The following is a 22,763-nucleotide window of genomic DNA, read 5'->3' as shown; positions in this document are numbered from 1 at the left end:
GCTTGTTATCCAGAGACTGAACATTTGCCAGTAGAATACTGGGTAGCGGGGGTCGATTTGCGTGGCGTCTTACTCTGATGAGAACGCCGGCTCTGTTTCCCCTTTTCCTCCTGCGTTTCCGCGGCCGTGCAGCACAGACAAAGGGCTCCGCTTGCGTGTTTGTAAACAGCGGGTCGGCATTGAGGAATTTGAAGTCCGGTTTACAGTGTGAAATTGCTGAACCAATGTCCAAAAATGTTTGTCTGTCATAGACAATAAGGCAGACGACATCCAATACAAAAAAACATAAGAATTGTGAACAAAAAAAAAAAAAAAAAAAAAAAAAAAAAAAAAAACAGTTATCATCTCGAAAATAAATATGGTTTATTTGCATTTGCATTCTTATCTAATTTTGTGTGAAAATATATTATTCTTTGTCAGTCCAATCAAATAATTGGTTAAGAAGAAGATTAAATTGTTTAGTGTTTAACTTTAAACATTAGTTTATCTAATTTAAAGAAACAAATTATTCAGATGCACTAGATAAAAGTTCAAATTGTGCCTTGCCTTTATAAATATGCATTCTAATAAGTATTCTTGTGTTCTGAATACGTTTCCTTTTTTTCTTTTTTTTTTTAGAGAGAGTATTTAGTATTCAGCCCAGAATACTTTACAGGTGTTTAGGGAAGTGTAGTTTTAGTTACTATTTAGTGTTTTAGGATAAAATCAAATCAAATGTGCCTTTTACCCCCGGGGGCAACGCTCCCAATGTTGCATTATTTTTTTCCTTGTTTGTTACGATTTTTATTTATTTATTTACATCTCTGGTCTGTGCTTTCACTAGGTGGCGATAATGCGCCATATTACTTTCCGAGTCATTTACACAAGAAGAAGATTCACCGCGCTGAATAAGAATTAATGCGTCAATTTCAGTTCTTTTATTTACAGTGATTTCACAAGTTTTATTGTAGATTTTAAACACTGTTCCAGTGTTTATTTTCAAGCAGAAAGCGGGAGAATTGCGAGTTGTCTGTAAATCAGCAAAACTCCAGGAAACAAGTGAAATCTGTGTGACACTGTTGTAAAGATGTTTATTAAAGAGGAGAGTGAAGATATGGGTTATCCAGAAGCATGCAGAATTAAAACAGAACACACTGAGGAACAAACAGGTTCGTGTTCAATCTTCATTCTTTACATTCAGACAGTTTAACAGGTTTGATGACTGTAAAAACCAGAGGAGCTGAGAAATAACTTTGTTAAACAAACAAAGACAAGCACATTTTTAACTACTGATACTAAATAATTGAATAATGTAATATATATATATATATATATATATATATATATATATATATATATATATATATATACCAAAAGTTTGGAATAATGTACAGATTTTGCTGTTTCGGAAGGAAACTGGTATTTTAATTCACCAAAGTGGCATTCAGCTGATCACAAAGTATAGTTAGGACATTACTGATGTAAAAAACAGCACCATCACTATTTGAAATAAGTCATTTTTTATCAAATCTAGACAGGCCCCATTTCCAGCAGCTATCACTCCAACACCTTATCCTTAAGTAATCATGCTAAATTGCTAATTTGGTACTAGAAAATCACTTGCCATTATATCAAACACAGTTGAAAGCTATTTGGTTTGTTAACTGAAGCTTAACATTGTCTTTGTGTTTGTTTTTGAGTTGCCACAGTATGCAATAGATTGGCATGTCTTAAGGTCAATATTAGGTCACAAATGGCAAAAAAGAAACAGCTTTCTCTAGAAACTCGTCAGTCAGTCATTGTTTTGAGGAATGAAGGCTATACAATGCTTGAAAATGCCAAAAAAAACTGAAGATTTCATACAAAGGTGTACATTACAGTCTTCAAAGACAAAGGACAACTGGCTCTAACAAGGACAGAAAGAGATGTGGAAGGCCAGATGTACAACTAAACAAGAGGATAAGTACATCAGAGTCTCTAGTTTGAGAAATAGACGGCTCACATGTCCACAGCTGACAGCTTCATTGAATTCTACCTGCTCAACACCAGTTTCATGTACAACAGTAAAGAGAAGACTCAGGGGTGCAGGCCTTCTGGGAAGAATTGCAAAGAAAACGCCACTTTTGAAACAGAAAAACAAAAAGAAAAGGTTTGAGTGGGCAAAGAAACACAGACATTGGACAACAGATAATTGGAAAAGAGTGTTATGGATCTTAACCCCATTGAGCTTTTGTGGGATCAGCTAGACTGTAAGGTGTGTGAGAAGTGCCCGACAAGACAGCCACATCTATGGCAAGTGCTACAGGAAGTGTGGGGTGAAATGTCACCGGAGTATCTGGACAAACTGACAGCTAGAATGCGAAGAATCTGCAAAGCTGTCATTGCTGCACATGGAGGATTTTTTGATGAGAACTCTTTGAAGTAGTTTAAGAAGTTCTGAACATTTTTTTTTTTTTTTTTTTCAAATTGTAATAGTAATTTTTCACGTTATTAATGTCCTGACTATACATTGTGATCAGCTGAATGCCACTTTTGTGAATAAAAGTACCAATTTCTTTCCATAAGAGCAAAATCTGTACATTATTCCAAACCTTTGGCCAACAGTGTGTGTGTGTGTGTGTGTGTGTGTGTGTGTATGTGTGTGTGTGTGTGTGTGTGTGTGTATATATATATATATATATATATTCTTAATTTAAGGGATGTTATAATAGCAGTACTGTGAATTCAGATTGAATTATTCCAGTCAATTAGCTTACAGGTTAATATAAATAGTGAAGATGTTTGAAATCTAAATCTAACACATGGAATTATTAGACAATAACCCCATGAACACCTGCAATAAATAAGGGGCCTTGTGTCCTAATTCTGAGGGGGATATCTTACACAAGGGTCTAACTTTACATTTTAACTTAAAAATTAAACCAGTATTTTTTACTCAACAAATATAAATACATAACTGTGTTCACGAATCCCTAATTAACAAATGTTAAATATCCTAAATGACAGAATGTCATTGATCACTATTTTCCAGTGACACAAAATAACATCAGTTAACCTCAAAACTGTTTAGGTGGAACAGATCATACACAATGTTGTTCAGGTAAAGAGGAGAATAGCAATTCAATGTGTTAAGATGAGATTTTAGTGGTACCCTGGAGAGTGTCTTCCCCAGTCTTTCATTACATTACAAATATAAAAATACACCCATATGATTATAAATTTGAATTGCAAACATCTTCCAGATTTGTTGTTGGGCTACACAGTCTTTTGAAATAAAATCATAATATGGCCTAGCATGATTATTAAACTGCAGAAAGCTGTGATAAATAGAGCTGTTCAAGTTGTAGTCCAAAAACACCTGGAAGACATTTAGCATTTTCAAATAAGCTTCTGTAATGTTCTGAAAATTACTGCACTGGGGAGACAGATACCCGGCTGTAAATGTTCATGGTGCACGCTGCACATCAATTGTCATAGGTCCAGTTTATGGAAGGGCGTTTTGCCTTGGTCATGGCACCTTAGCAAGCCCTTCCAGAACATGGGTTACACATAATGCACTCCCAACACATTACATCCGAATATATTAAACTGTTCACTCAAGCACAGCAGCGCCATAAACTATTCAACAGTCATGACATATGAAACATTTGTGAATGGAATCGGTTACTTAAGGTTTTGCAGCCGGGTCCAATAGTGTTTTATCTTCCCCATCCTTCAATAACAGCTCCTTTGCAAAGCTTGAATCATATTGTGACTGGCTCACAAGCAATCCACGCTGATATGAGCCGAAAGCAAAAGTGGAATAGAACAGATGTTTTTGAAAGTTGCGCTTGTACCACTCTTCAAATGCAGCACACATTGCCGAAAACGCATCAAAACGATCATAGACGTCCATCTAGTGCATGTTTTCATAGACCAGCAATTAAAAATAGCGCAGATGGGTGAAAAAACGTGTCCAGGACGCCTTTATACTCAAAACAGCACAACACAGAATGGGGGTCTGCTTTTAAGAGTTATAACTTGACATTGCGTCTTTTAAAAGTGGCGCGAGATGCATGAAAACGCTCAAAGCAGTTCATCCAGTGCATGTTTATGTAGAAAAACATTTAGGAAGGTGTCCAGTGTAAGTCCCCTTTGGTGAGTAGATTAATCTCCCGTGACAGATGAGGCCCATCTTTCTCCTTTTCACTTGTCTGACTGAGTGCCAGTGGGCGGGGTCATGGGTGCATTGATTATGATGAAGGGTTTATCAAGGGATTATAATTGTTTTATTGGCGATAGCTAGTGACAGAAGAAGGGGGGTTTGTGTTCTGGTGTGGGAATTACTTGTGAGAGATTGTATAAAAGACATAATGATGGGATGACAGAAATGTGACAGTTAAAAAATATTGATAATTTGGCAGTGACTTCTTTCCAGAACTGGGTGACAGGTGGGCATGACCAGAGTGTGTGAAAGCAATTATCTTGGGTATTGAGATTACAGTGTGTGCATTTGTCGGCGTTATTTTAAACATTTTATATTGTGTTAAGTGTGTTCTATACATGATTTTATGTTGAATTAGTTCTATGTTAGTATTTCTGCTTAAACTGAATGTATTAGTGCAAATTTGTTTCCAGAAGTTATTATCTGTGTTGATGTTCAGGTATTTCTCTCATTGTTTAACTGGTATTTAATACATTCTCTGTAGATATTTATAGGGTATATAGTTTAGCCAATAATCGTTGTTACTGTTTTTGTTGATTTTCTCAATGAGTGGTGGTTGTTTGGGGTAATTGTTACCAATATTAGCTTTGATAGCACTATTAATTTGTAGGTAGTAAAAATATTGATCTTTTTTTTTTAATTATATTTCTGTGTCAGCTCTGGAAATGAGATGAAGTTGTTATATATGAAGAGATGATGTAGATTTTTGGAGATTTACCAATGATGAAATCTGGATTATGCCATACAGGAGAGAGGGAATGTGGTGCTAAAGGATAAAGAGTCATTTTATTAACTTTCCACCAGGCAGATAATATTGTGCGAATGACAGTGTTTTTAAAAAGACCATGGTGCTTAACTGAATTAGTGAGGAAGGGCAAGTGTGATATCGAAATTTGTTTACATTAAGACTATTCTAATTGTAACCATGGGTTGTGAAGATGATTGCCATTTATCCATTTACAGAGATACTGTAATTGTGGTGCTAGGAAGTAATATTGAAAATTGGTTGCCGCTAATCCTCCCATGTCCTTGCTTTTCTGAAGTGTACTGAGACTTCTAGGGTTCTTGTTTTTCCAATAAAATGTATTTACTTTGCTATGTAGTGTGTCAAACCATTTTTTAGTGGGTTGTATCGGAACAATTGGAAACAGATACATTTTTGGTAATATAGACATCTTTTCTGTCGCAATTCGTCCTATTAGGGAGAGCGCTAGATTCATCTAGCGTTTTAAGTTGTCTTCTATTGTTTTTAGCAGTGAAGTTAATTTATGGTTAAATGAATTCAATAGGTTGGTGGAAATGTGTATTCCTAGGTAGGTGATATTGCCAATACTAATTGGAATATTATGAAGTCCTGTGTTCCTAGGTTTTTTATTTATTGGTAAGATTGTAGATTTAGTCCAATTTATAGTGTAAACTGGTATTTTTGTATTAATTAAAGGTGCACTTGATAACTTTTGTCTTTGTGTCATCTTGGATTTACACTGACACCTAGTGGCTTGGATGCAACGTAATTTAAAATCAATAGTTTTCAGTTTCAGATGCCATTGTAGAGATGTAGTATACACAGTCAGCCATGATCAAATAACAGGATGGTTACTGAGATTAAGCGAGTAGTATTCGGCTGGTCATGTGATTCTAACATGGCAGCCCCCATATGCAGACCCTCTCCATGGAGAATAAAGCTTACAAATATGACTCGAGTCTTCATTTTACTGTGACTGGTCATGATTTTACATTGCAAAATTACAATTCATGGCTTAAGGAGTTAAACTTTTTAATGAGGAGGAAATTGCTGAGTGCACCTTTAATGAGCTTGATGACTTCTGTAAGTATATTAGAATATCATCTGCATATAATGAGATTTTATGGTTGGAAAATTTTCAACTTACTCAATGAAAAGCTGGTGATATTATCATTTTGTCTTATGGCAGCTGCTAGAGGTTCTATGAACAATGCAAAAAGTAATGGAGAGAGTGGGCATCCTTGTCTAGTCCCTTGTTGCAACTGAAATGATTGTGATATGATGTCATTGGTGATAACTGAAGCCTTTGGTGTACTTTTTGATGTTCTTCCTGGTTTTGACATGATGCATGTCAGCTACATAACCCATACATTACGTAATTGCCGTATCCTAAAAGTCATTACATCCACTTAAAGACTTTCTAGCCTGTGTCAAAAAATGTGCAGACGTGACAGCGCTATAGATCATGAAAAAACTTTTAACTAATCAGTACATAAACAGCAATGGTGTTGATGTCTGAGTTGCTGTTGTGTTAAGTCGATCTGGATCTATGCATCGATCAAACCACCAATGCTGTGATGTCATTGATGCAATGTGTAAACATCGGTGTATATTTGTTTTAAGATGCACGTTTATTTTTTACACTAATGCCAGCCACGTCCATACACATTTCAGTCAGGCAATGCAGCAGCCTTATGATAGTCATCTTGCTTTATAAGCACTAAATATGGTTCTTCTCATGTGGGATACGGATGTGCACACATGATGATGATTCAGGCACAAGTGATTGAAGCCTGAAGTTGCGCTCTGGTCTATCCGTGCACACGTGTCTACAGGGCTGAGAGCTCCGGTGACAGGATAGAGCAGATCCGATCACATGCGTTATTAAATCGGGCTTCCCTGGATATCATAGCACATTTGAATTCTACATGAGAATTTTCTATTTTAAAGCGCTGTGGAGCAATTCAACCATGTCAAGTGGCTAAACAGCCGCAATATTCTGAACAGTGCTGATGATGGAAAGAGAAAACCCCTGCCCTGCACCAACATCAATTACAAGACTTTTCCCATCTTCACATCAACCCCCGTAGTAGCATTTATCACAGTAAACTGTAACAGATACAACTTTAATACAACTGTGGAAGTTGTAGCCATGAAAAAACACGGATATCACATACTCTCCTGTCATGGGTAAGTATTTTGGATTGAAAGACTTGCTTGACTGTTGTAAAGTTGACAAATTTTCATTGTAGTGTTTACCTAATTCCACAAGGCAATGAGCTCTCATCAAACGATTGATGATCACACTGGGCCACATTGGGCCACCATTTCCCCAACCCACACCCCCATGCTAATGGTACAGCCCACAACACAAATTTCATTATGCAAAAGTGAGAAACAATATAAAATTGCTTGCTTTCGACCTGCCCCTTCTAAACTTATTATTAACGTTTGTACAGATTTTTTTGTATATCATTTAACGCTTGTTGCACTGTGATAAAGTGACTGCGGCTAGAATCAGTCACAATCTGATGCTGTAGGACTGCAGTACTCAGACAAGTGTTGTGCTTTTTGTTCTTTTAGCCTTGATATCTAATCAGCAGCAATATGAGAGCAGAAATATTTAACATAATGCAGTTGCAGCAGTTTCTATTACATTGAGGGTCAATTTTTATTGCTTTTCATATTTTCTTTTCAGACTTGATGGAAATGAAAGAGGAAAATCAAGAACCAATAGAAGTGAAAGAGGAAACTCAAGAACTGAACGAAGTAGAAGAGAAGAATTCTTTAGTAAACAAAACTCAAGCCAAACACTCCTTCACATGCCATCAGTGTGGAAAGAATTTCACACAGAAAGGAAGTCTTCAGAGACACATAAGAATTCACACTGGAGAGAAACCTTTCACATGCCATCAGTGTGGAAAGAGTTTCACACTAAAAGAAAGTCTTAACAAGCACATACAAATTCACACTGGAGAGAATCTTTTCACATGCCTTCAGTGTGAAAAAAGTTACACAGACAAATTAGGCCTTAAAAGACACATACAACTTCACACTGGAGAGAAGCCTTTCACATGCCTTCAGTGTGGGAATAGTTTCAGACAAAAACAAAGTCTTCAGAGACACATAAAATTTCATACTGGAGAGAAGCCTTTCACATGCCTTCAGTGTGGTAATAGTTTCACATGTAAAGGATACCTTAATGTGCATATGAGAATTCACACTGGAGAGAAGCCTTTCACATGTCATCTGTGTGGAAAGAGTTTCACACAAAAACAAAGTCTTCAGAGACATATACAATTTCACACTGGAGAGAAGCCTTTTACATGCCTTCAGTGTGGTAATAGTTTCACATGTAAAGGATCCCTTAATGTGCACATGAGAATTCACACTGGAGAGAAGCCTTTCACATGCCATCAGTGTGGAAAGATTTTCACACAAAAACAAAGTCTTCAGAGACATTTAAAATTTCACACTGGAGAGAAGCCTTACCCGTGCCATCAGTGTGGAAAGAGTTTTAGTCGGTCAGACACCCTAAAACAACATGAGAGGGTGCATACTGGAGAGGAGCCATAAAACTGCTCTTCATGTGGGAAAAGTGTCCGCCAATCAAGGTCTTTAAGAAGCCATAGGGCATTGCACAGAGTTGTAGTAAGCAAATTGCAGTTGATGGCATGTCATTGCATGTTATGGTCTGTCATCACTATTGAGTTAGGGTCTGGGCTCTGACTGGGCCACTCCAAAAGGTAGATTTTCTTTTTTTGAAGCCATTCTGTAGTGGATTTACTTTGATGTTAAAGGTCATTGTCCTGCTGCATCACTCAACTTCTACTGACCTTCATTATCTTGTAGGATGTCTTGATAAACTTGGGAATTCATTCCCTCGATGATGGAAATCTGACCAGGCCCGAAGCAGCAAAGCAGCCCCAAACCAGGATGCTCCCTCCACCATACTTCACCGTTGGGATGAAGTTTTCATGTTAGTATGCGGTGACCTTATACATAGTGCTGTGTGTTCTTCCCAAACCATTCAACCTTAGTTTTATCAGTCCACAAAACATTTTCCCAGTAGATTTGTGGCATGTCAAGGTGGTCCTTGGCGAACTTCAGGCATGCAGCAATGGTTTTGTTGGAAAGCAGCAGTGTTTTCCATATAATAGACTCATGAACAGAGATGTTAACCAGTTCCAATGATTTCTTCGACTTTAGCGGTCACTGTATGGTTCTTTTTTTAACTTAACAGAGCATTCTGCGGTGTGCTCTTTGAGTCATCTTGAATGGATGGCCACTTCTAGGGAGAGTAGCCACAGTACTAAATCGTCTCCATTTATAGACAATTTGTCTAACTTTGGACAGATGAATATCTAAGCTCTTCGAGATAACTCTGTAACCCTTTCTAGCTTTATGCAAAGCAACAATTCTTGATCTTCTGATATCTCTTTTTTTGCAAGGCATGGTCCACGTCAGCAGATGCTTCTTGTGAATAGTAAACTTTTTATAATTCTAAATAGCTCTAACCCACACCTCCGATTTCGTTTCATTTACTGGATGCCAGGTTTGCCAACTCCTGACTCTAATTAGCTTTTGTTGGTGTCATTAGCATAGGGGTTCACATATTTTTCCAACCTACACTGTGAATGTTTGAATGCTGTATTCAATATGTACAATAACAATACAATCCTTTGAAAGATTGTGTTTGTTCATTATTGTTCATTATAACTTAGATGAAGATAAAACCAGATTTTAAGACAAATTTATACATAAATGCAGGTAATTAACTTTTTCTTGCCACTGTAAATCAGTGTCTAGGCATACAGCCCATTTACCCTAGCTACCAGTGTCTTATGAATGTGCTGACATCATTTATCACTTGCACTTTGTGCGTGCGATTTTGCCAACCCACTTCCACCAAGACGAACCAGTCTGGCCATTCTCCGTTGACCTCTCTCATCAACAAGGCGTTTTCGTCCACAGAACTGCCACTCACTGGTTGTTTTTTGGTTTTTCGCACAATTCTCTATACCAATGGTTCCCAACCCTGTTCCTGGAGGCCACCCAACACTGCACATTTTGTAAATCTTCCTTATCTGACACACCCAATTCAGGTTGTGGAGTCTCTATTAATGAGCTAATGAGTTGAATCGGGTGTGTTTGATTAGGGAGATAACCAAAATATGTAGTGTTGGGGGCCTCCAGGAACAGGGTAGGGAACCACTGTTGCGTGTGAAAATCGTAGGAGATCAGCAGTTAAAGAAATACTCAAACCAGACTGTCTGGCACCAAGACAAGCATGCCACGGTCTAAATCACTGAGATCAATTTTTGTCTTCATTCTGATGGTTGATGTGAACATTAACTGAAGCTCCTGACCCATATCTGCATGATTGTATACATTACACTGCTGCCACACAGTTGGCTGATTAGATAATCGCATGAATAAGGAGATGTACAGGTGTACCTAATAAAGTGGCCGGTGAGTGTATATATACAGTATATATATATACATTTACATTTATTCATTTGGCAGACGCTTTTATCCAAAGCGACTTACAAAGAGGAAAACATCAGCGAATCATCTTAAGGAGACAGTGGTATGAAAAGTGCTGTATTACAAAGTTTCACTAGCATCATAATAGTATTCAAAACAGAATAAAGTGCAACAGGAATATTTTTTAAATTTTTTTTTAAATTTATTTTTTTAATGACTGGTTAAGTGCTCATGGAAAAGATGTGTTTTTAATCGTTTTTTGAAGACAGAGAGTGTCAGCTTCACGGATGGAGTTGGGAAGGTCATTCCAGCAACGTGGTACGATGAAGCTGAAAGTCCGGGGAAGTGTTTTGGTGCCTCTTTGTGTAGGTACAACAAGGTGACGTTCCTTAGCCGACCGCAGGCTTCTTGTGGGCGCGTATGCTGGAGCAGACCCAGTGACTGTTCTGTATGCCATCATCAGAGCCTTGAATTTGATACGTGCATCAACCGGCAGCCAGCGGAGAGAGACAAGAAGTGGTGTAACGTGCTCTCTTTGGTTTATTAAAGACCAGACGTGCTGCTGCATTCTGGATCATTTGCAGGGGTCTAATTGCACATGCAGGGAGGCCTGCAATGAGAGCATTACAGTAGTCCAGTCTAGTTATGACAAGTGACTGGACAAGCAGTTGTGTGGCATGTTCAGAGAGGAAGGGTCTTCCTTATATTGTAGAGTGTAAATCTACATGATCTTGCGGTCTTTGAGATGTGGTCTGATTTGGAAGGCGTTACTGTAGTTGCACCCAGCTGCACGGTGATGTTGTGTTCAACAGCAGGGTTGGCTGGAAAGACGAGTTCAGTCTTGGCTGGGTTGAGTTGCAGGTGGTGCTCCTTCATCCAGGCCGAGATGTCCACCAGGCAGGCAGAAATTCGAGCAGTCACTGTGGTGTCGTTCTATTTGTGTGGGATTAAGTGCGGGTTTCTTCAGCAGCGGGGTTACTCGAGCCTGCTTAAATGTAGTGGGAAAAGTGCCTGTAAGAAGAGATGTGTTAATTATGTGTGTGAGTGCAGGTAGGATGGATGGAGAAATGACCTGGAGAAGGTGAGAAGGAATGGGGTCAAGGGAACAGGTGGTGGGGTGGTTGGAGAGGAGGAGTTTAGAGACCTCAGTGTCAGTCAGAGGAGAGAACATAGAGACAGAAGAGTTGCATACAGGAGACAGGTGTTTGACAGGGTGTGGTGCTGAGAATGTATTGCTGATGGTTGTAACCTTATTAGTAAAAAATGTGGCGAAGACATCTGCTGTCAGTGATGTGTCTGGTGGTGGAGGGGGAGGGCAGAGAAGTGTGTTGAATGTTCTAAACAAGCTGCGAGTGTCTGTGGTGCTGTTGATCTTGTTCTGGTAATAGGAGGTTTTTGCAGATTTAATGTTATCTGAAAAAGCTGCAAGCAGAGACTGATATTTACCTAGATCTGCTGGATCTTTAGATTTCCGCCATCTCCTCTCAGCTGCCCTGAGGTCAGTCCGATGTTCACGAAGGACGTCAGACTGCCAGGGGCTGGGTGGTGTAGCACGTGCTGGCCTAGAAGAGATAGGACAGATGTTGTCTAGACAGGTTGTTAAAGTAGAGCTTAGTGTGTCTGTGGCAGTGTTTACATCAAGCATGGTAAATACATTTTGTGTAGGAAGAGAGGTAGAGACAATAGTGGAAAGGCGAGAGGGTGAAAGGGAACGGAGGTTACGGCGAAAGGAAACCAAAGGTGGAGTCTGTTTTAATGTAGATGGGAGGGTCATGTTGAATGTTGAGACATGTAAAGGAGTAACAAGAATATTTGAGTTGGTACAGTTACGTGTAAAGATGAGGTCCAGCTGGTTGCCCGATCTGTGAGTTGCTGTGGTGTGTAGTTTTTCCAAGTCAAATGAGGCCAGGAGATTATTCAATTCAGTGGCCTGGGGCTTGTCTTGGTGTATGTTGAAATCACCAAGAACCACAAGTGGCCTACCGTCCTCCGGCAAGGAGGATAGCAGGACATCCAACTCCTCAAGAAAGTTTGTCAGCTGACCTGGAGGGCGATAGATGACAACAACATGTATTTTTGTGGGTTGCATTGTAGTAATAGAATGGAATTCATAACTAGTATTGTTACATAGTGAAGAGTGTGGTGGAAAAAGTCCAGTTGTTAAGAATGAGCAAACCTGTTCCCCCGCCCCTACCGGTGTGTCGAGGGGTGTGAGAGAAGGAAATAAAATGATTTAGCGTCTGACACATTTTTTAAAACCATGATGGTAAAGACAACCTTTTTTCTTCTTTTTTTATTTTTGTGTAGGCTCTAACTGGGCCAGTAGAGACAATCCTTAGCGTTGAGCCCTGACACAATTGACCGCTGCTATAATCAATTGTGTGATCTGCTGCAGTAGGACTGTAGTAGTCAAGCAAGCGCTATGCCTTTTTGTACTTTTAGCCATAATATCTAAGCAGCAGCGACATGAGATGTTATATATTATTTGTAATTGCAATCGCAATGACAAAATTAGCATAATATTTTGATTGTTTTTTTTTTTTTTTCATTTGTACAGCCCTACAATTGTACAGCCCTAATTTATTGGAATTAACATAAGACACCTTTTAACATATTTTACTGCATATAATCATATACAATAGATGCCTGATCCATGTACATTTCTTCTATTACATTCTTCCATTACTTTTACTTTTCAACAGTCTAGTTTCCATAAAAATGGTGTGCGTAATGACGTCATGCTTAAAAAACACTTTGTCACATAAGTTTTGGTTTATTGCAAAATAAATCTGCCCTTAAGCCGTTTCCATACAGAAATGTGTGTATATCGCTAATTGTGTACATTTTGCCTCCCAGATGTCCCTAATTCCACCCCCCCCCCCCCCCAAAGTCTTTGTGAAATGGGGAGAGTATTGAGACAATTAATTGAAATTAGCCAGCTTACTGTCATTTTAATTTCTCAAATAAATGCAGTCAGAAGGAGGAATTGCAATCAAAAGGGAACAGTTGCCCTTCTGATAGGACTGTAATATTGATCCTGATGTTGCGTATATCACAGGTTGCCACCAGTTCTGACCCGAAAGCAAATCGTCATGGCCCTGTTCAAGCTGGCAACTTGCACCAAGTAATGGGGGAAACTTTCGTTCTTAGTATAAGGACCATCCATCGATGTGTATATGCTGTGTGCACAGCTATTAAAGAAAAACTGATGCGGTGTAATGTCAGGGTTTACATATATGATACATTCCTGATATTCAATAGGCTATTTTGAACAATCATCTAATCTAAAGCATTGCCATCACAACTGCATTATGTCCCGCATATTTCTCCAGCAACTTTTAATGACCAACTGAACTTGATTGTCATCTCAAATTAATTTTAGCATCATAATGCAATTGGCATTTTCTGAAGAAGCTCAGCAAATGTGATCTGAGGTAAAGAGGGTTAGATTTAAAATAATTAAAAGTTTTAAAATGTTCAAAAGCTAGTTTTCTGAAAATGAACTCCGCATTGGACAAATAGTTTTATCTTGAAAAAAGTGTAGAACATTCTGAGAATGTCATTCAGCTGACATTTTTTTTTCATCTACAGAACAGGGTAAGGCTAATATAAGTTTGTGTAAAGAAAAGGCAATTATATAGGCCTAACAATATTATTATTTCGTTTGGTAATTTTTTATTTTATTTTTATTTAATGCTTTATTCGTTTGTTAATTTATTTGGAATTTTGCCGTCATTTTTTCAAAAGTAAGCTAAACAATAATTTGATAGAATTGGGCTATATGTTAGCATTCCAAAAAAGCACACTGAAGCTTTTACTCCTAGGATTGTGTATTTATTTTTAATTTAAAACATCTTTGTGCACAGAAATTATGTTTTTTGTATTTTGTATTGTATTGCTAATTCCATGACTGGCATCTATTATTTTGAATGGTGTGGAAAAGCAACTTTAATAAATAAACGGATGGCTACCATGATTACAGTAATCACAGAGTGGCTTTTCATTTGTTCTCCTTGCACTTGTCCATTAACATTTTTGCGTTAATGCCAATTTTCTCGACAAAAAGTGTTTACAAACCAGTTTTTTATGAAATTTGAAGTATCGACATAGAGTTCATGCGCTAGAGTTAAACGGAAAAATATTATGTCGACACTTTTGAAATTTTAGCGATAATTTGCGTTTCCATCAGCTATATCAGGAAACTTTTTGATGTGCTACACTTCTTGTCGCAAAAAAACCCTTGGATGGAAATGTAGTTATTGTTATTTTCTTTTTAGGCTTGATGAAATGAAAGAGGAAATCAAGAACCAATAGAAGTGAAAGAGGAAAGTCAAGAACTGAATGAAGTGGAGGAGGAACATCAGTATCAGAATCCTCATTTCATAACTGAAGAAAAATCTTTTATTTGCTCAGACTGAGAAGAATTCCTCACAAAACAGGACACAAGTAAACATTTCTTCACCTGCCTTCAGTGTGGAAAGTCTTCAGAAACAAACAAATTCACACTAGAGAGAGGCCTTTCACATGCCTTCAGTGTAGAAAAAGTTACACAGACAAATTAGGCCTTAAAAGACACTTAATATTTCACACTGGAGAGAAGCCTTTCACATGCCTTCAGTGTGGTAACAGTTTCACGACTAAAAGATACCTTTATGTTCATATGAGAATTCACACTGGTGAGAAGCTTTTCATGTGCTCTCAGTGTGGAAAGTGTTTCATTTCTAGGGGAGGCCTTAAGGACCACATAAGATCTCACTCTGGAGAGAAACCTTTCTCATGCCTTCAGTGTGGAAAAAGTTACATGAACAAATTAGGTCTTAAAAGACACTTAACCTCTCACACTGGAGAGAAGCCTTTCACATGCCTTCAGTGTGGAATGAGTTTCACGTCTAAAGGATACCTTAATGTGCATGTGAGAATTCACTTCGGAGAGAAGCATTTTACATGCCATCTGTGTGGAAAGAGTTTCATTTATAGAGGAGGCCTTAAGGATCACATAAGATATCACACTGGAGAGAAGCCTAACATTTGCCTTCAGTGTGGGATGAGATTTGTGCATAAAGGTAACCTTGACATGCACATGAGAATTCACAGTGGAGAAAAGCCTTTCATATGCTTGCAGTGTGGAAAGAGTTTCAGTCGGTCAGATGCCCTAAAACAACATGAGAGAGGGCATACTTGAGAGAAGCCATACCACTGCCCTACATGTGGGAAAAGTTTCCACCAATCAAGGTCTTTAAGAAGTCATAGTTGTTGTACTGAGCAAACTGCAGGTAATGGCATGCAATTTGTATGAAATTCAGAAAAACTCAAAGATATAATACAGCGCCAACATGCAGAGGCATGGACTCTGCAAGACCCCTGAAGGTGTCTTGTGGTTTCTGGCACCAGGACATTAGCAGCAGAATCTTCAAGTCCTGTAAGTTGCGAGGTGGAGTTGCCGTGGATCGGACTTGTTGGTCCAGCACATCTTACAGATGCTCAGTCGGATTGAAATCTGGGGAAATTGGAGGCCAGGGCAACACCTTGAATTCTTCATCATGTTCCTTAAACCATTTCCAAAAAATGTGTGCACTGTGGCAGGGCACATTATCCTGCTGAAAGAGGCCACTGCCATCAGGGAATAACATTGCCATAAAGGGGTTTAACTGGTCTGCAACGATGTTTAGTTAGGTGGAATGTGTCAAATTGACGTCCATATGAATGGCCGACCAAGGGTTTCCCAGCAGAACATTGCCCCTAGCATCACACTCCCTGCACCGGCTTGTCATCTTCTCACAGTGTATCCTGGTGCCATCACTTCCCCAGGTAAACAGTGCACATGTACATGGCTGTCTACGTGATGTAAAAGAAAATGGGACTCATCAGACCAGGCGACCTTCTTCCACTGCTCCAAGGTCCAGTTCCTACGCTCGCATGCCCACTGTAGGTGCTTTTGACAGTGAACAAGGGTCATCATGGGCACCAGTCTGCGGCTACGCAGCCCCAAACACAGCAGGGTGCGATGTACTGTATGTTGTGACACATTCCTCCCGTAACCATCACAAAAATCTTCTGTCACCGACACCCTGTCGCCAGTTTGTGGTTTGTCCACTGTCGGTAGGTACCCGCCACTGCTGACCAGGAGCACCCCACAAGCCTTGCCATTTCAGAGATACCCTGACCCAGTCGTCTGGCTGTAACAATTTGGCCCTAGTCACTCAGGTCTTTACTCCTGCTTATTTCTCCTGCATTCAACACGTTGACTATGAGAACTGATTGTTCGCTTACCATCTAATCTACCCAGACCTTGACATGTGGCCTTGTTAGGAGATGATCAACGTTATTTGCTTCACCTGTAAGTGGTCATAATGTTTTGGCTCAATATATGTAATTGTTTTGTGGTATTTCAGTCTATGTAATATGTTGCTGTTTCGAAGTACTGTTTAGGTTAATCAGGTTGGGCAGGCTATGTTTGTTAACGGGTCTCCAGATCATCATTATCATTCATATCATTACAATCAGGGTTGGGGAGTAATGGAATACATATATAAAATTCAAAATATAAGTAACTGTATTCCACTACAGTTACAATTTAAATCATTGGTAATTAGAATACAGTTACATTCAAAAAGTATTTTGATTACTGAAGAGATTACTTTGCATTTTATTGTCATTTGTTTCGTTTAATATTTAGTCCGTTCAGATGGAAAACATTTATACATATAAATGATGCGATCCAAAGTGCATCTGAACAGCGGTGAAACACTTTCTTATGATGTGTTACATTTATACGAGCAGACAGAGAAGTAAGTTTGAAATAAGTTTGGAGCAGAAGAAATAGAAATAAACCTTGTGTAAATTGTCAGCTTTACGCTAAGCTAAAATGCTATTTCTAGCCATTTTACCTGCACATGTTACCAGACACGATCATATTTTTTATCAAGAAAATTCACGTTGGATCATAATTTCTATTTTTCTAGTAACGACCTTTGATATTAGGGCAAATATTGTATTCTTGATGATAATTTTTGTATTGTTTTCCTGTAAAAATATCTAAAAATCCTTAAAACAAGATCAATTTGATTGATCTTGTATTAGAAACAACACTGCATAAGATATTTAGGTTTTTCAGATAATGTATTTTTAACATGTGTATTTTGTCTTACTGTACTGGCAGAGTTTTTATAGTCAAAACAAGTGAAAAAATCTACCAGTGCTGAAGAAGTAATCCAAAGTATTAAGAATGCGTTACTGACCTTGAGTAATCTAACGGAATACGTTACAAATTAAATTATACAGTATGTATTCTGTAATGTGTAGTGGAATACATTTCAAAAGTAACCCTCCCAACCCTGATTACAATCACACTCTCTATTTGTACCTATGACATTTAACATGCTCAAATAATGACAGAACACAATTCAATTTCTTTTATAATTACATTTATTTCTTTTAAACGTGTAAGGGGAAAAAATAATTTGATTATGTTTCTGATTATTACATTGCCTTTATGATATTAATGTTTAGATGTTAAGTTCAATATTAATCCCTTAAGGTGTTAGAATGACATTTAACAGGAGAGTTAGAAATGTTGTTCATAAGATCTTTCTGCTGATGTGTGTGTGTGTGTGGCCTCGAGAGAGGGGACAGAGTTTCTGCTGAGTCGCCAAGTGTTTAAACGCAGCATAAAGCAGATGGTCACATTCACACATTATCAGAATATAGGGTCAGTGCGTTTGTAAACATCCTAGGTGGTGGTGTTTGTTCAAAGAAATGTAACCAGAGTTAATTCTTAGAATAGTCAGATGTGCAAGAACCCTTGACTAAAAGGTATAAATTGGGTTTGGTTAATAGTGTGTGTGTGTGTGTGTGTGTGTGTGTGTGTGACTTCTCTGCTCAAGCTTCTGGCTCATGAATGAGAACTTCTCACCCGGCCAATCTAAACTTTCTTCTCTTAGGAAAGAGTTCTTGAGTTTTTCTTTACTAAAATTAACACAAAAATGTATTTTAAGCCTAATTTTGTGTTCTGGCTTATTAAAGCAATTAAAGTTTTCCAGTGTCGAGTATTATTGTTGTTCCCTCTCAAGAAAGTAACTTCGACACTGCGTCAGAAGCTGATGCTATAGGAGCTCCCTTCAGGGGGCTGGACTTTAAAACCCTATGACTCCACGGCAATTAAATTGGTGCTTGGTGCTCCACCTATGCTGACATCATCGTGATCATATTAGCCGGAGCCCAGTTTTACTCATCATAATTTTTCTTTTTCAGGGCAGCGTAGACATCTATGCTCCTGGAACCCTAGACCAATGCTTCGCTGAGCATCTTGCAACTGGTGAGCAGGAACGAGTTCTACTCTTCTTCCTGCATGTGCCAGCAAACAAGCACCACTTCGAAAGCACATCTTTGTTGCAGTGTTTACATTGGACTTCAGAAAGAGCCAATTGAAGTAAACTAAAAGAGTACGCTTGCTGAAACATGACCAGTGTTTTGCAGGTTTTTTCAAAGTTGTGAACAATACATCCTCGTGTCCGACGGGCATGAGCACTGTCTTTTATGCTTTGGCCGAGCTCACGCAGAAGCAGCACTCGTGGGGTCTGATGGCGTTTATTGTGAACGCATGAAGTTCAGGATGCTGCACTCGCACTTGCTTTCAATGAGAAAGTGGAAGCTGATCCCTTTCCCTCCCGCTTTGCTCATTCTGTCACCCGAGGGACCACACGATGAAGGGGCGTCAGGGCAGGATACAGAGTATGGAGATTTTGTAGAGAATTTATCGCTGGCGCAAGCCTTACGCACCTCCAGTGCTCCGTATATAGCATCTTCTTCCATATGGTTCAACCTTAATGACCTGCGATCCTGAGATTGATGTGCATGGTTTGATGTTGTTTTGCAGCGCGGACGAATAGGGTGATGCTGTATCGCTGGAGGCCTATGATGCTGAGACCTGGTCACACTCAGTGAACGGGCAGGGTATCTATATTTCCCCTTGAGCTGTTGAAAGCAGTGCTATATCTGCTTCAGTTGAGAGCCGTTAGCTCGAAAAGCCCATCCCTAATGTGCCCGAGCACTCTTGACTGGACGAATGGTTTTTACAGAGAATACCTGATTACGCAGCCCGGGATCAGCTGGTCAAGACATGGCGCTCACTGTTTTCTGCAATAACCTATGTTTATGATAACCTATGTGGCCTTCACATCCTTTGACTGTACTGTGCTTAGAAGATGTTCACATCTTCCCCCAATTGAAGATGCAGTCTCTTTCACATTGGCTTGGAAATCTAAGCCGGTTTATCCATCCAAGCCATGTAGGCTCACAGCCAAGCTGTTGGGTAATGCCTACACTTTGCAGCATGGCGGTGTTGCTATCAGGACCACTGTCCAGGTGTCTGCAGAACACCTCATCTGGTGAAATATTTCAGATCTGAGCAACAAGGACAAAGCCATCCTGCTTGATGCCCCGGTGTGTTACAAACTTCACAAACATGAGCAGATTTCCAGCTCTAACCAACCTGGTTATTCCGAACAACCACCCCCAATTCACAGAAGGAATTCTGCAGATCAGCCAATAGCGCAAACACGCCCACAAAATGTCTGCAATATGCACGCAAAATTCCGAGCTTGTGGGCCGATTCTGAGTGCTATAGAGTGGAGGATGCAGCAGATCACCACCATGATATGACGTACTCTGCCGGGACAGTACATCATCACTGTGATACTAATGCTCTTCTCCCTCATTTAATCATTATTTGACAAATGATTGCTGATATGATCGAAAGAAAATGTACACAAACTTCTCTGTTAAACAAAATTGGCTTTACCACCTTTTTTCATTTGGCAGTAATAGCGCAATGTAAATTGCGGCGAGCAATTTTTGTGAATAAAGCGCAACTTACAATGAGACAGATTTACATAGAAAGAAGGTGTGTTTAAGCAAAAAGGGATGACAGTGGCTTCATTTAAATCAAGACCTAGCACAAACTCAGCACTGATTGCGATTGCTAAAATACATTGCAGGTGATTGGTGAATAAGAAGCAGGTATATGCGCTGAAATACCAAACGCAACTGTTTTTTGCCCCAATGAACGTTGCCCACCCTAAGGCTGTGTGTCCACCAAAGTGTTTTTTTCCTGAGGCCAGCATATTTTTTCAATTGTTTGCAATGGGAGCGCCACGTATTTAAAAAAGCCAGCAGCGTGACGAGACGCTGAGCGTCTGTTCCATGCTTGACTTTTTTTCTGGTTGCCGAGAGTTTAAAAATTTTGAACTTTGGGTAAAACACAAAGCTCGCCACGGTCACTTTTCACCCAGACATCCAATCACAGTGGAGGAGCGGCGGGACAAATCCCACACCGACCAACAGTCACATCCTACTTGTATAATGACTGAACAACAGTGGAGGAGAAGTTTGCTCTGAGTGTTCATGTCTGTACCAGATGACATTCCTGGACTACCGCAATATTAATAAGAAAAAATAATGCTTCAGCCTTCCCTTCATCCAGAGCAAGGGCCAGAGCAAGTACTCTTCCTTGTGCCGACATCTTTACATTTAGCACTTGTTGATAACATTACTTCCGCAGATATTCCGTATCATAGCAACCAAAGTGTCTCAGCTGAAAAAACGCTGTGCCTCAAAAGCGCTCTCAAGCCTCCCAGCTGGGCGTTTTCAGAAGAGTGCTTGGCATTTTCAGCTGGCAAAAAAACGCTTTGGTGGACACCCAAGATCAAAATGGCCACCCAAACATTGCATCCTGGTAATGCCAATGCATTAACCTGAAAGCTCTGTAAACATCAAATGGAACTGAAATATGAATTTGCAAAGAACCCGCCTCATTTCAAAAGTCCACCACAAGCCACTGTATTTTAGTGTATATTTATATTAATTTTGTGTTTATTCCATATATATAAGGACACCGGGATTATGCAATGCTTTTAGTCCAAACTTATTAATGAATCATCATTTCTTGAGGGCCAATATTGTTTGTACTAGACATTCGTTAAAAAAATGATAATAATCTTGATTAAACTTTAAAATTGCTTTTTTGTGTGTGTATATTTCATAATCACAAAGATAGAATACATTACAAACCTAATTTTAGATTGTTTTCTGTTGATGTAAAGTCCTTTTGTTTCTCCTTAAAGAATGTATCTAGACCCCTAAATAATAAAACAATCATAAATGTAATTCGGACTGCTAAATATAGTTGTAGGCTATAATTTACTGAAACTGCCGGTGTATTGTGATGTCCGTATGTCTCCAACAGTAAATGTGTTCTTGTTCTGGTCCATGCTGTCAGTAGGTGGCGATAATGCTCCATATTACTTTGCGATTCGCCATTAGACAAGAAAAAGATGATGAAGAAGATTCCGAGCAGAATGAGAATGAATGCGTGACTATCAGTTCTTTTATTTACAGTGATTTCACAAGTTTTATTGTAGATTTTAAACGCTGTTCCAGTGTTTATTTTCAAGTAGAAAGCGGGAGAATTGCGAGTTGTCTGTAAATCAGCAAAACTCCAGGAAACAAGTGAAATCTGTGTGACACTGTTGTAAAGATGTTTATTAAAGAGGAGAGTGAAGATATGGGTTATCCAGAAGCATGCAGAATTAAAACAGAACACACTGAGGAACAAACAGGTTCGTGTTCAATCTTCATTCTTTACTTTCAGACAGTTGAACAGATTTCATGACTGTAGTTATAAAACCGTTCAGGAGGTGAAAAAACCTTGTTATACAATAACAGAGACAAAAAGTCGTTGAAAATGCATCGAAAAGATAGTTGTAGGGCTGCACAATCTATCGAAATATGGCCAGGTGGATGAATTCAGTTAAACTCATGATTAATATTCAGTCATTATTTTTTTATTTAACGACAACAATAATTCAGCAAATAGGAAGTAGAAATTCATAGATAAAATGTACTAACGACGTTTCCTCTCGGATGTCATTAGAAAGACATTCAGCAGATGTCCTTGTGACATATGATTTAAAATGTTAGCATTTAAATCTGATCATTTTAAGACCTTAAGCAGATGTTAATTAAACTGTTATGCTTTCCAGATGAAAAGATCTAAAACACATATCGGAGATGCACGTGTGGTATCTGGAAGTAGGCGTTTAGAATAAAGTTTAAAGGTGCACTAAGTACGTTTTTGCTTATTAAAAAAGTTTTACACAAAGACCTGTAGTAAAAGACCTTTTTTTTTTTTTTTTTTTTTTTTTATTTCGCTTGAAATAAAGACTCCAGTCATATCCGTAATTGAAATAAAAGCCATTTAATTTTACATGGAGCGGGTCGCCCCCTCGTGGGCACTGCCATGTTGACAGCACATGACTGAGTTAATTTTTTAGTGAAGTTAAATTTATATAG

The 22,763-nt window shown here is 38.8% G+C and overlaps 2 protein-coding genes across 8 annotated transcripts in view; one reads left to right on the top strand and one right to left on the bottom strand.

Annotated features, from left to right (window-relative positions):
- Positions 1 to 546: 546 nt before the first annotated feature.
- The window catches only part of LOC127452154 (gastrula zinc finger protein XlCGF8.2DB-like), a 467,064-nt gene continuing 444,847 nt past the window's right edge, over positions 547 to 22,763 (top strand). The window contains exons 1-3 of one of the 5 annotated variants that reach the window (XM_051717431.1): positions 8,779 to 8,907; positions 14,693 to 16,752; positions 18,666 to 22,030. In XM_051717431.1, the coding sequence (XP_051573391.1) occupies positions 21,949 to 22,030 (82 nt within the window). In that variant the 5' untranslated portion in view covers positions 8,779 to 8,907; positions 14,693 to 16,752; positions 18,666 to 21,948. Of the gene's footprint in view, positions 1,149 to 8,778; positions 8,908 to 14,692; positions 16,753 to 18,665; positions 22,031 to 22,763 lie in introns of those variants that run through there. The other 4 variants (XM_051717422.1, XM_051717427.1, XM_051717430.1 and 1 more) reach the window with 4 other exon arrangements.
- The window catches only part of LOC127452163 (gastrula zinc finger protein XlCGF8.2DB-like), a 39,713-nt gene continuing 25,851 nt past the window's right edge, over positions 8,902 to 22,763 (bottom strand). The window contains exons 2-3 of one of the 3 annotated variants that reach the window (XM_051717447.1): positions 11,862 to 12,458; positions 8,902 to 11,426 (exon numbers count right to left, since the gene is read on the bottom strand). In XM_051717447.1, coding sequence (XP_051573407.1) covers positions 11,251 to 11,426; positions 11,862 to 12,458 — 773 coding nt within the window. In that variant the 3' untranslated portion in view covers positions 8,902 to 11,250. Of the gene's footprint in view, positions 12,459 to 22,763 lie in introns of all 3 variants that reach the window. The other 2 variants (XM_051717448.1, XM_051717444.1) reach the window with 2 other exon arrangements.

The sequence above is a fragment of the Myxocyprinus asiaticus genome, chromosome 14, assembly GCF_019703515.2.
Source record: "Myxocyprinus asiaticus isolate MX2 ecotype Aquarium Trade chromosome 14, UBuf_Myxa_2, whole genome shotgun sequence".
NCBI classification, from domain to species: domain Eukaryota; kingdom Metazoa; phylum Chordata; class Actinopteri; order Cypriniformes; family Catostomidae; genus Myxocyprinus; species Myxocyprinus asiaticus.
Note: the sequence above shows the minus strand (reverse complement) of the source record. Positions and strands in the feature narration are given on the sequence as shown.